At 35.2% G+C, this 13,923-nt stretch overlaps 1 protein-coding gene across 1 annotated transcript; it reads right to left on the bottom strand.

The window, feature by feature from the left end:
• Positions 1–1,377: 1,377 nt before the first annotated feature.
• LOC110909083 (G2/mitotic-specific cyclin-2) lies at positions 1,378–4,446 on the bottom strand. Its single transcript, XM_022154089.2, has 9 exons — positions 4,135–4,446; positions 3,820–3,982; positions 3,498–3,543; positions 3,280–3,405; positions 3,077–3,202; positions 2,532–2,621; positions 2,223–2,444; positions 1,852–2,129; positions 1,378–1,769 (listed from the first exon to the last, which is right to left on the bottom strand). Exons 1-9 carry the CDS (start codon positions 4,190–4,192, stop codon positions 1,601–1,603), a joined length of 1,278 nt encoding a protein of 425 aa, XP_022009781.1. The 5' UTR covers positions 4,193–4,446; the 3' UTR covers positions 1,378–1,600.
• Between the last annotated feature and the right edge of the window lie 9,477 nt (positions 4,447–13,923).

The following is a 13,923-nucleotide window of genomic DNA, read 5'->3' as shown; positions in this document are numbered from 1 at the left end:
TAATATGAATACATGGATATGTAAAACCAAAAAGATGCTTCCTATCAAATCCACAGCTTCTAGCCTTTTCAGCAACAATCGGACATCCGACAAGCAAATTCGAAATTTCGAAGATCTAGAAGAGGAAAGGACAACTGACTTGACTGAAACCCTAAACCGTAAACACTATGGTAACGTTATCCTTGGGGCGCTTGTTGAGTGGTCTTTAGAAGGTAAACTCTTCTTCTCCTCACCTCATGCAATCGACACGACGAATGATTACGAACGCTCATTTGTGGTTTATCCAAAAATTGTCTTGCGCTAGCTAAATACTAGTTTTCGTCTCGGTTGCATATAGCCTTCTATATTGAACCTATAAGAAAAACAGGAACCAGTGAAGCACATATATGTTTAAAAACTTATACCTTATCTCTCCTAATAAAACATATACTATTTTGGGCAATGCCATATACCTTAAACAACTTGCAACTTTGATTCAAAATCAAATAAAAACATGCAAATGAAACAACTTTTTTGATACAAATCATCGACATGAAAAATACAGTTAGCGTTTTTATGTGTATCACCGTCTAAATTTATACTTGAGTTAGCATTAAATGTTTCCAACAATATTTGTCATGTTTCGTCTTTGATGTGTAGATACACATTTTAGTAGAGGTTGACTTTCTCACCTAGAACTCATGACTAACAGATACAAAAGTTTTATCTTTATACAAGATGGTGAAGACATTTGTCAAGTCCTTGGAGACTAAGTGATTTTTTTTAAAGGCTAATGTTACTCCTTTACACCGATAATACTAAATTATTCCCCCTTACCCAGGTTTGAACCTGAGACCTCCCCTTAATTGGGCTATCCCACATTGGCGACTAAGTGTTCAATAAGATTAGAAGTTGGGGGTTGATTCCAATAATTTTACGAGCTCTATCTTCAGCTTTGTCTTCAACATAGCATGATGGTCTTCTTAGGTAATTCGAGCATATAAATTTCATGTTCTTAATGTTGCATCAAGCATGAGGAAGAGTGTTAAAACTTATAAACACACTCCAAATAAACAGCATCCCTTAGCATGACGGTCTATTTAGGTAATAAATAAACCATATTTCATGTTCTTTAGGACGTTATGATAAGCTTGACGAACTTGATAAGGGGAAGATCTAACACTGATCATTGTGTTAGACTCACTCTCCAAAATGACAGCCCGTTGTCAGCGGATCTAGGGTGGCAGTACCCCCTTGCAACGATTAGTTTTGGTGGTAGCCTTACCCCACACCGTCTAAACAGAATCCACATGAGATTCTGTTAGGATTTCAAGGAGAGTTTCAAAGGCGATTTTCATATGTTCAACATGGAAACATTCATACAGACGAAACGCAGCATAACCTTTGTAAATTTTGTATAATCTTTTGATTATTGTCATAAGTAAAACACTGTTTATAAGTAAAGTAAAACAATGAAGTTATAAAGTCAATCTGACTCACAAACCCCCCACAAATAAAGTCAACACACAAGAACCCTCCCCCCTAAAGGCAACAAGGGAAGTTGCTAAAAAATCATATTAAAGATGTCGAAACAGGTTACGTAACGTTGTTACTCTGGACGTTAAGAATTGTTATTCTGGAAAAAGACGTCAGTTTCCTCGACCAGAAACTTTGCCGGCTCGCATTTTGATGCATAACCAAACTTCAATGTATTATACTTCCTATAAACACCGGTCAATCTCCCTATCGCCGCCTTTTGGTGATACCCCACAATCATTCTTGAACATTCCCTAAATAGAAAGTCAAAACCAAACAAAATTAGAAACAGACACATGAACCTTAAATTATCAACTAAAAGTTTTAGTTACTTACAGAAGCTGGTCTTCAGAATAACGAGCATGCCATTCGCATGTCTTGGACCACTGCCTCACCCCATAAACACTACACTGAGCCGTGTAGACCGATGCAGCCGCCAGTAAAGACGGTGGGAACTTAAGCATCTCATATTCCACAAGGCAAAGCTCGATCAAGAAAAACGACATGTGGTCTAGTTTTGACTCTGATTGAGCCGCCTTAAGGAATCTTTTCACGAAAACGTATGGGGTTGGCAACGACAAGTTAAATTCTAGTGTGTTCACCATTAGTTTTTCCTGAAAAGATCAAGATTTACTAATAAGATCAGGTTTGCTGTATGTGTTAACAAGATCCAAGATTTATGATTAAAGTTGTTGACTTTTTGGTACCATTGCAAGAATTTGACTTCTGGAGTAAGCTTTGTCCGAGATAAAAATCAAATCGTCGATAATGGGGACTGAAACTTCCTCATATTTACATGCCAAAAGCATGGCAACCAAACCTACTAATTGCAAGTTCTTTCTAATTACAGATTGTTTAGCCAAAAATCTGTCAATGAGATTGACTGTCAAAAATAGTGTCTCTGGTTGGAGGTCAAACTTGTGGTGCACCTGTCGAATTGTCGTTATTAGTAATAAATATAGATAATCTTAGATTTGAATGTTATAATTACAAATTTTGGATAGTCGAAAAGTTACCTCAATGAGCCAGTCAATTAGTATACCTCTCATCTTCTCATTGAGGTCACATTGTTGTGTCATATAACTCGGCGAGACCAAGCTAAAATTCTGCAAAGATCCCGAATTAGTCTCATTTAATTTTCTTTTAAAAGTCGAATAATAAAGTCAAGTAACGCGCACAATTTGACTTTTTATCGTTTTAATCTAGCGAAACAAAGGTAGAATTCTACAAATAAGCCGAATTAAAAGATTCTATATTGCTAAAAAACAACTAAAATAAATTAACTTCCTATTTTTAGCATCAAAGTGGATAAAATTTCGGAGATTATCGCGCCATATGATAATAGCTAGCGACACAAGAACTATCCTTTTTAGCAGCAAAAAAGTCAACCAATTCACATAGTTTGACTATTTGAGATTATGTAATATAACTGATTTAAAGGGCACAAAGTTCCCCAATTGTTTGTCATAATAGCAATGAAAGCAACTTACAGTACCTTTAAAAAAAATCCAAAATCATTATAAAGAAATTAAAACAATTTTAGCATAAGAAAATCATATACCTCCATCTTTCTATAATTAGCATAAAGATCTTCAACATACTCAACCACCGCAAGCTGATTTCCTTCATCGCAAGCGTCGATATCTATAACAGGTTCCTCAAAAATATCCTCCATCTCAACCTCCTCCTATAATTTAAAAAAAAAAAGTCAGCCTAATGATCTCCAAACACATTTTAATTTTAAACACATTTATAGACACATACCATATCATGATCATCCACCATTGTATCCGACGTTTCCAAGAACATTGGCACAGGTTCATTTTCATCTCCATCTCCATCTTCCCATACACCAAATCCCTCATTTGATTCATTAATCTTCTTAATCTCCTAGTAATTAATAGTTCAAACCATAAGTCAAAAATTCTAGCAAAATTAAACAAAAGTCAACGTAATTGTGAGCCTGAAAAAGTCATTGGTACCTCTTGAATACACTGCTTCTTGTTAGCAATTTCTGCAGCAACTTTCCTTTTATCAGAAAAAAAAAAGTCAAACCCAATTGTCAGTATAACAAAATCAAATTGAACTACACACACCCATACACATACATATAATACATATAATACATATATGACATATACATAAAATAATTTTTGGTTATCCTCATTACTGAAACAGTAAACTTTGAATGTGTAATTAATAAGTTTAACTTTTAACTAATAACTAATAACATCAGTTTATCAAATATCAACAAGACAATAATAAATAAACAAATAAAATTAAAAATAGTTAAAATAATCATACTGTGACAAAGCTCTCTTGCTAGCAACACAAGGATGCACACGACCTCCCGTACGCTTAACACCGCCACCGCAGTTATCCAAGTTCTGATTAATCACACTCAAAGCTCTCCGTTTATGCCCGATTTCACCACCAAACTTCTTTGCACCAATAACATCTCTTTCACCTATACACACACACAATCCACATAATCAAATTTAAACACAAACCCAGCTCAGATATGAATCTAAATTTTCAGATTTCAAATTTCAAACATATTATAAACCACCACCGGAAAATCTGGATCTAGCAATAAAAGATCGACCCATAGGGCCATACCTTGATGGGTATTTCTGGAATTCATTAAAGACTGATTCTTTTCCATTGAAATCTCCATTGACGGTTAAAAAACTCGAACTTTAATAATCTTTGAGATGAATAATGAATGATCTTTAACTATCAAGAATATTCCCACAAACCCTATGATATTATGATGCAAACTGAGACCATTTAACTTAAGAAAATGGTCATAAAAATGTTGCAGATACAACTGTTGAAGAATTATCAAAGAAATTGAATCGAAGAATGAATCAATGAAGAAATGAGTGTATGAATGTGACCATTATATTTGAAATCAACGGCTATAAAATCGGCCCGTTGGATTTAAGATAATAATCAATCTTATTACAATATTCGTGCGCGTAATAAGATACATGAATTTTGCTTTTTTTCAGATTAAGTTTTGCTAAGTTGAGGGTTTTGTTGATAGAAATGTTGTGGGTTGTGTAGTGGAAGTTGTACTTCGGTGTGGAATTAGTGGGTTTTGGTGTGGAGAAAATGGAAGGCGCTTTTTAAGGGTTATTGTATACAACGGTCACCTTTGAGGTTTATGCCACGTGGCATGCACGCTTTGTGAGAATATTTATGTGATAAAGAATTGAGTAATTAATGATTGTGATTGTAGAGAGATGGAAAAATATTCGTTTCCTTGTGAAATGAAAAGAATAATATTTTTGTTTTGAATTTTACTTGTTTTGGAAAAATAATATTTACTTGTAATTGGGTTAAATTAATTTATGATTTCAAAATGAATTTATTTTAGTTTGAGAAAATGTAGCCTAGTAATTTTTTTCCGTTTATGGTAAGAGTAAATGAAAAAATATTAGAAAGTCATTATTATTGTTAATAAAGTATTATAAATGAAAATTTATGCCCATTAATATTTCTTACATGTGTTCATATGGACAAACTCTATTTTAAAAAAAAAATTAAGTGTAGTTTTTATTCATTTTCTTTATCATGTAATGATATGACAAAATTTTTTATCAAATTTTATTACCGCTTTAATCAAGTTACATCAAAATAGAAGGTAGACGGGCAACAAGTTGTGCCGCCACCCTTTTCTAAATTGCAAATCATAACCTTCCAAAGACAAACCCCTTGCCCCTGGGGCTGAATAATTGTCGTGGATGACCCGTTGGACCCTGGTCAAGAATTGGAAGTCTGATGATGAACTGAAATGATATGAGGATCAAAAAGAGATGTAGGGAGAACGAAATTCGATATTTTATTAATAAAACATGTTATACAAATAAGATACAATAAGTTATATATATATATATAGAGAAAGTATAATGTACTTCAAGGCTTAACCTACATTAACATACATGACAAAAAATATAACATGCGTTATTATCATACAACGTGCGTGATTATAATCCCATGCGTGATTATGTGGTCCCATGCGGGATTATGTGGTCCCATGTGGGATTATGTGGTCCCATGCGTGATTATACCCCTGATCCAACGGTTACCATTGTCTCCTACGTGATGTATGATAAGGCTTTTTGTATGTTAACCTTACTCTATATATATATATATATATATATATATATATATATATATATATATATATATATATATATAGGAGTAAGAAACTTAATCAAACTTTAAACTTTAACAAACAAATAAATAATATCATAAATCATAAACATATAATAAAGCATATTTATTTAGTAATTGATAAACATAATAATATATACATATTTATAACAAAGTATGAATAGTCTGATTTTTAAAATTGATCTTGGGTTTGTAAGAGTATTCTTAATTTTTTGTTTTGTGTCATGTCATCTTAATTTCTGTTAATCTTTGTGTCTTACTAATAACTATGGAGACATGATATTTCTGTATTGTTTTTATTCATGTGGCTGGTTCTCTTTTATTTTGATTTAATTAATTAATTAATTATATCTCAAATAAAATAATATTATACATGATTTGAAAATGTAGAAAGTAATATAATAATTGAATAGGTGTTGCACTTTTTGGATGAGGGATAGATTAGAGGATGCTAACGCTCTCGCCCACTTTGGCTTTTTTGACGAAGGGTAACTTGTTTTTTACGAAGCAGCTCCGCTGTCTTGAATTTTGGGCACATGTTAACGCTCTTTCAACAATATTTTATATTATATATAAGGAATAAAACTTTGATTAAGGAGTTATTTCAGTCACACAGATTTGGCTTATATTAAATATATACCATATCATCTAAAGAAAATATATAAATATAAGTTCATCAACTAACGGAAAGAATTACAAACATATTTCTTGGTTTACTTGTTTCGGATAAAACTAAATTTTGAAGGCTTTAGTGTAAGAAGAATTCCGATGCGAACGGTTTTTAAAATTTTAACATTTTGATGCATAATCGCCAAAAAAGTACAACATAATAATAAATGATTGCGTCTGATTATATATGTCTGTATACCGTATTTTAGATTATTGTGTCCGATTACTTTACAAGATTCGACATCCGTATAGGGATAGATTTTGTAAGTGCGCCATCTATTGGTGAAAACACATTCGCAACATGCTATTTTTAAAATGTGTGATCGTTTAAACGAATATCCATTTTTTGGTTGAAAATTTAAATTAGCAAATTACATAATACCCTTGGTGTTTTTATATTGTTTTAATGACAATCCTTGTAAGAAGAACATATAATCATAGATGTGAGGTTTAAAGTAATAGATATATTGTTTTAATTTAAAATTGAGTAAATTGCTATTTTAGTCCCTGAGTTTTGTCCAAATTTGCCATTTTAGTCCAAATAGTTTTTTTATTGCCACTGGGTCCCTGACTTTTACATTTTGTTGCTATTTTGATCATTTTGCCTAACTCCATCCAAAAACCCAGTTTGTAACAGGGGTATTTTGGGGATTTCCATAAAAAATGTTTTCAGTTGCCATTTTGATCCAATTCCAAAAAATCAAAAAAATTCCAAAAAATCAAAAAAATTCCAAAAAAATCTAAAAATAAAAAAATTCTAAAAAATCATAAAAATTCTAAAGAATTCAAAAAAATCTAAAAATAAAAAATTCTAAAAAATTCTAAAAAATCAAAAAAATTCTAAAAAATCCAAAAATCATTAAATGTTTCGGCACGAACCGTTTCGACCCATACCGTTTCGAACCCGAACCGTTTCGAGCCAAACCGTTTCGACGCGAACCGTTTCGACGCGAAGCGTTTCGACCCGTACCGTTTCGAACTGTACCGTTTCGACACGAACCGTTTCGAACCGAACCGTTTCGACGCGAATCGTTTCGAGCCGAACTGTTTTGACACGAACCGTTTCGACCCGTACCGTTTCGAACCCGAACCGTTTCGAGCCGAACCGTTTCGACGCGAAGCATTTCGACGCGAACCGTTTCGACCCGTACCGTATCGAACCGAACCGTTTCGACGCGAACCGTTTCGATACGGTACGGGCTCGAAACGGTTCGCGTCGAAACGGTTCGGTTCGATACGGTACGGGTCGAAACGGTTCGGTTCGAAACGGTTCGTGTCGAAACGGTACGGTTCGAAACGGTACGGGTCGAAACGCTTCGCGTCGAAACGGTCCGCGTCGAAACGGTTTGGCTCGAAACGGTTCGGGTTCGAAACGGTTCGGGTCGAAACGGTTCGTGCCGAAACATTTAATGATTTTTGGATTTTTTAGAATTTTTTTTATTTTTTTAGATTTTTTTATTTTTAGATTTTTTTGAATTTTTTAGATTTTTAGAATTTTTTTATTTTTAGATTTTTTTGAATTTTTTTGATTTTTTGGAATTTTTTTAATTTTTTGGAATTGGATCAAAATGGCAACTGAAAACATTTTTTAAGGAAATCCCCAAAATACCCCTGTTACAAACTGGGTTTTTGGATGGAGTTAGACAAAATGATCAAAATGGCAACAAAATGTAAAAGTCAGGGACCCAGTGGCAATAAAAAAACTATTTGGACTAAAATGGCAAATTTGGACAAAACTCATGGACTAAAATGGCAATTTACTCTTTAAAATTTAAGGTGATGTTCTTCTCATACCCATTTCCTACAACCATCCACTACTCACTAAAAAAACAATCGAAGCACCATACTAGGCCACCATCGACTTAGGTGAATAATGGTGATTCGGATTGGGAGATAATATTGAAAACGTTAACGTTAAACGAGATAAGGATCAAAGACGGGTTATAGATAATTATGGTGAATTATTTATTTAGTCTTTTATATTTTAGTGACAAAAAATCAAATACAAATACCTTTATCATACAAAACGTACGGATATGGTGAAAAGGTAAAAAACACGGTGGCATTTTCGTAATTATTTACTCGTAAAGTAATTATCAAAATGACCCTACAAATGATCTTGTAGGGTAATTTTGATCTTGTAGGGTAATTTTGTAAAATGTTCTTGTAGAGTAATTTTGTGGAGTATCATAATTACTCTACAAATGATCTTGTATGGTAGTTTTGATCTTGTATGGTAATTTTGAATTGTATGTTGTTTGATAAACTTGCAGAGTAATTTTGATACACTTGTAGAATAATTTTGATAATTACCGTACAAGTTCATTTTACAAAATACCCCGCAAGATCAAAATTACTCTACAAGATCATTTGTAGAGTAATTTTGATAATTACCCTACGAGCAAATAATTACGAAAATGCAACCGCGTTTTTTTGGCTTTTTCATATCTTTCGTACGTTTTGTACGATAAGAAACTTTGTACGTAAACTGGACCCATATTTTAGTTAGGGGTAACTGTTAGTTTATTAGATACTAGATTATTAGACCCGTGTACTACACGGGTTTAAGGATATAAATTTGTAATTTTTTTTAATTTTATATTCTCTTCATAAATTTACATAAGTGAATTTTTTACCATAGATGATACAACAGTTGGTCATGTGTAAAAACCAATTCTTTTAAAAACAAACAACTTTACATAGAAATTGACCTATACTTTTATTTATCGTCAAGGCAAAACATAGGGTGAGAGGAAACTGTCTCTTTTCAATATAAACGGAATCCTTCTATTTGGCGGTATTAAACGACGCCATTAAACGAAATCTAGGGATAAACGTTCAAGTGCTAGTATTACTTTCGGATAATATGAGTGCCTCAATAACCTGATCACCCAGTGCTAGGGGTGCTAGGATCTGTAGTCAAGTTCCATTACTTAAACCATTCTTTCAATCAATATTTTTTTATAACGTTACTGGAACGTTGACCTTTGTTAATTATCAATGGTTTGGCAAGCCTAAAAATATAACTCCATTTAGGACATCTGGTGCATCATAATTATTATGAAGATATTCTATCCTTAAACTCGTTTATTACACGGGTCTAATAACATTAAAAGTGTTTTCAAAGCATGGAAGTAAACCGGCTTTCAAATACCAGATAAACCTATTCTTTACCTTTTTTATTAGTATAATATTAAATAATAATTTATTTAATGTATTTTTAAACTTACAGTAAAAAATCCTTTTAAAGAATAAGATGGTGTTGTCACATTGACATTATTTGAAATTGTTTATTAAAACTAGAATTATTACTCATAACTAACTATTTAGTTTAGATAAGTGAAAAGTAAATAATCAATATCTAAGTAAACAATAAAATATTTATTAGTATTAAGTTGTTAAGAAATTTTTTATTGTTTTGTATTAATTAATTAATTAATAGTGAATTGAAGGAGATAATGCCATGTGCCATTAAGTAGGCTCTTGTTTTAGTATGAGAATGACATGTTGCATTATGTATACTTTTTTATTAGTATTAGACGTTTATTGTCACACCCCAACCGATGGCGGAAACATCGGGGCATGGTACTGAGCGAAACAGATTGTCCAGGAGAAATCTATAACAACTAATTTACCAAATATTTTAAGTTACGTTCCATACCATAACATACTTAGCAAATCAGTTAATACAGACATAGTATCTCAAAGACAAATAAATAAAACTGTTCCGACAACTCATAAATGAATTATTTTGTTTCTAGACTCCCCTAAGCTTGACTCCAAAACGTCCAGCAATCCTAGCATCTTAAACACCTGTCACATACGTTAAAATATAGGTCAATACACGTAGTGTAAAGGTGAGCATACAAGGTTAATAGTAATAATAGATAGCGAAAAGCGGTTTACACATAACCAACATGTAACATGTTGAAAAGTGAAGCTAGCAAGTTATCGACAATGAAATATGCACAGACATAACTGCGAGTTGTAGAATGCGCAACACATATCACCACTATGACACGTGAAGTAAAACCCTTAACAACCCCCGTCGACGACAGGTGTTGAGTCCAAACTATAGTACTATCGTTGCTAAGGTGTCAGGCAACAATCACTGTGTAAACATAACATACAAGCATTCATCGAGTAACACGTATAGCATGCAGAGAGGTTAGCGTATAAAAGTGTTTTTACGTTGTGTGATCAATGTGATTTGATATAGATAACGTATGTAACACCCAAAAGTGCGTAAAGCAAAAAGGGTTCGAGTATATTTACAGATCGTGTTAAATTAATAACACAGTCTTGGATTGAAGGGAGCGCTGTAAAGTTAGCCTGATTATAGAACGATAGCATAAACGATGAACAGTGCATTAAACAGCGTGTCGGTGGAACAAGTGACGGTTAGTGATCCGATTGGATGACAATCCGGACGGATGGTCATCCGAACGGATGACCATTCGGTTAGATGGTCATTCGTTTGGGATGGATGTGTTTGTGTATGATGTGACTTTAAAGTTTTTGTTGTATCATTTTATAAAACAAGGAATGTTTCTACCCATCAGGTCATCCGGTCGGATGGTCATCCGGACGGATGACTGTTCGGTCGGATGGCCTTTCGTGAAAAACTGATCTCCTTTGAAGTTTTGTGAAAATCATTTAAGTATAGAACACACTTGTCACCTGATCGGATAGTCGTTCGATCAAATGGCTATCCGATCGGATGGCTGTTCGATCGAGCGACTTATTCGAGTGAAAAGTTTGTAAAATTTGGTTAAGTGTTGAGGATCATATGTTATCGTTCGGATTGGCGTTCAATCGGATGGCAATCCGATCGGACGGCAATCAGTTTAGCAATCTGTTCGTTTTGAAATTTGGTAAATTGGCTAAGTTAAGAAAGTTTTGCGTTTGGACCGAGACGGTATGACTACGTGTCAAACAACGGAAACCCCATCAGGTCCAACTCATCCGCTCGGACGGGAATCACCCCGTTCGATCCGTATCAGTTGTTCAAGACGGTGCTTTATGTTCAGCCCGTGAATCGGTCATCTCTTTGATAGTAATCTGTTCTCAGACCGACACTTTACTAGAGAATGAGTAGAAGGCCTGATCGAGCTCAGATTCTATCGGTTTTATGTGAAAAGTTGAGAATGTTGAAGAAAAGTTTAAAACACTTGAAAAATGTTTAGATTTAGGTGAAATCAGTGTTTAAACATTGTTGAAATCCTCTAGATCTGAGTTGTTCTTGGTGAGATGATGTCACACTTCAATATTCATAAGAACTCCATGATGACATCACACTTGAACAGCCCAAATCAGCAGATTTCATGGTGAAAAGTTGAGATTTGTTGGTGAAAATGGTGAGAAAGTGTGTGTAGATCATAGAAGTACAAGATTTGGAGTGGAAACTTACAAGAATCGCGAGGAATCGAGAGAAAATAGGCCGAAAGCGTGCTGGTCGAACGAGAGCTGTCACATCACATGAACAGTGATGTGACAGGTGCCATTTATAGGTGGTGAGGAAGTAAGGCAGTGTAGATGGTGCGATCGGAGGGCCTTCCGATCGGATGGCCATCTGATCGGATGGTCGACGGCAGCAGATGCTCCGGCTGGGTATATTACTCTGTTTTGGGATTTCTTTTGCGAAGGCAACTTTCGCTTGCCTGTAACAAAGTTCTTTCTTGAAATTCTTGGTTTTTACAAGATTCATCTCTCTCAACTGCATCCTATTGGTTGAGTTAATTTCCGAATTTTCGTTTTGTGCGTTGAGCGTTACGATGCGTCTAAGTGAGTGTCGATTAAGCGATGTGATAGTTTTAAATAATAATTACACAAATAACATAGCTATCACACAACAACATAAGTAACCTTGCGTTTCCAGTTCACGATGAGATTGCATTGCGATAGAGTTGCGATTGCGTTTGCGATTATTCACCACAAAACATATAATAAACATGCACAAGTAACACATAATAGCACACACATGTAAAACAATATCCAAAACATGCGATTCGAGTTGCAATCCGATTGCGATGAGATAGCGTTAAGTAAAGTAGCGATAAACCGCGATTATTGCATTTACTCCACATAATACAACTAAAGTAACATAATTCAAAGAGTACAAGTAATAATTTAGCAAGGAATGACAGATCGAATTAGCAATCTTTTCTTCCTTTGACTTTGACTTTCAGTTGTACTTTGACTTCAAGAAGCGGGTTGTTACAGCCTCCCCTATTTTAGGGAATTTCATCCCGAAATTAGGATGCAGGAGTAACGAACAGTTGTGGATACTTAGCCTTCATGTCGCTTTCGAGTTCCCAGGTGAACTCAACGCCGCGTTTGCCTTCCCAGCGAACCTTCACTATGGGAATGCGTGAGCGTCGGAGCTTCTTGGTCTCTCGATCCATGATCTCGACAGGCTTTTCCACGAAGTGTAATGTTTCATTCACTTGTAGATCCTCAAATGGTACATGTAAATTCTGCACGGCCAGGCACTTTTTGAGGTTCGAAACATGGAAAGTTGGGTGGACGTTGTTAAGTTCCTCCGGTAGTTCGAGTCTGTAAGCCACTTTGCCAATTCTTTCCAAATTTTAAAGGGGCCAACATATCGAGGTGCGAGCTTTCCTTTCTTGCTGAATCTAATCACACCCTTCCAAGGTGATACCTTTAGGAGTATGTGATCGCCAACGTCAAATTCAAGGGGCTTGCAGCGTCTATCGGCGTAACTTTTCTGACAACTCCGAGCTTTCAGCAGATTGTCTCGAATTTGAAGGATTTTGTTAGTCGTTTCTTGCAACAGCTCAGGACCGGTAATTTACGCATCTCCGATCTTGTGTCATATAATAGGCGATCGAAATTTTCTTCCATATAGTGCCTCAAATGGTGCCATTTGAATGCTAGAATGATAGCTGTTATTGTACGAGAATTCAACCAAAGGCAAGTGCACGTCCCAACTACCACCGAAATCTATGACACACGAGCGAAGCATGTCTTCAAGGGTACGTATCGTTCTTTCAGTCTGACTGTCGGTTTGGGGATGGAAAGCGGTACTTAGATTGAGAGTAGTACCAAGAGCAGATTGAAACGTTTCCCAGAGTCGCGAGGTAAACCGACCATCACGGTCAGAGATGATATCACGAGGCGTCCCGTGTCGACAGATGATTTCGTCGGTGTAGATCCGTGCTAATCGTTCTACCTTGAAGTATTCTCGTATCGGCAGAAAATGAGCAGATTTGGTAAGACGATCAACGATAACCCAGATGTTATCATGACCTGATGGCGTGCGCGGGAGTTTCGTTATAAAGTCCATAGCTATACTCTCCCATTTACACAAAGGGATCTCGGGTTGCACCAGTAAGCCAGAGGGTCTTTGCTGCTCGGCCTTGACTTTCGAGCAAGTCAGGCACTTTGAAACATAGATAACGATATCCTTTTTCATTCCAGGCCACCAATACCGTATACGAAGGTCATGGTACATTTTGTCGGCACCAGGATGAATAGAATATCGAGACTTGTGAGCTTCAGTTAACAATATATCTCGAAGGTTATTGCGACTTGGAA

The sequence above is a fragment of the Helianthus annuus genome, chromosome 14 (genome assembly GCF_002127325.2).
Source record: "Helianthus annuus cultivar XRQ/B chromosome 14, HanXRQr2.0-SUNRISE, whole genome shotgun sequence".
Taxonomy (NCBI): Eukaryota; Viridiplantae; Streptophyta; class Magnoliopsida; order Asterales; family Asteraceae; genus Helianthus; species Helianthus annuus.
The sequence above is the reverse complement of the archived record's forward strand: the minus strand, read 5'-3'. Positions and strand labels throughout refer to the sequence as shown.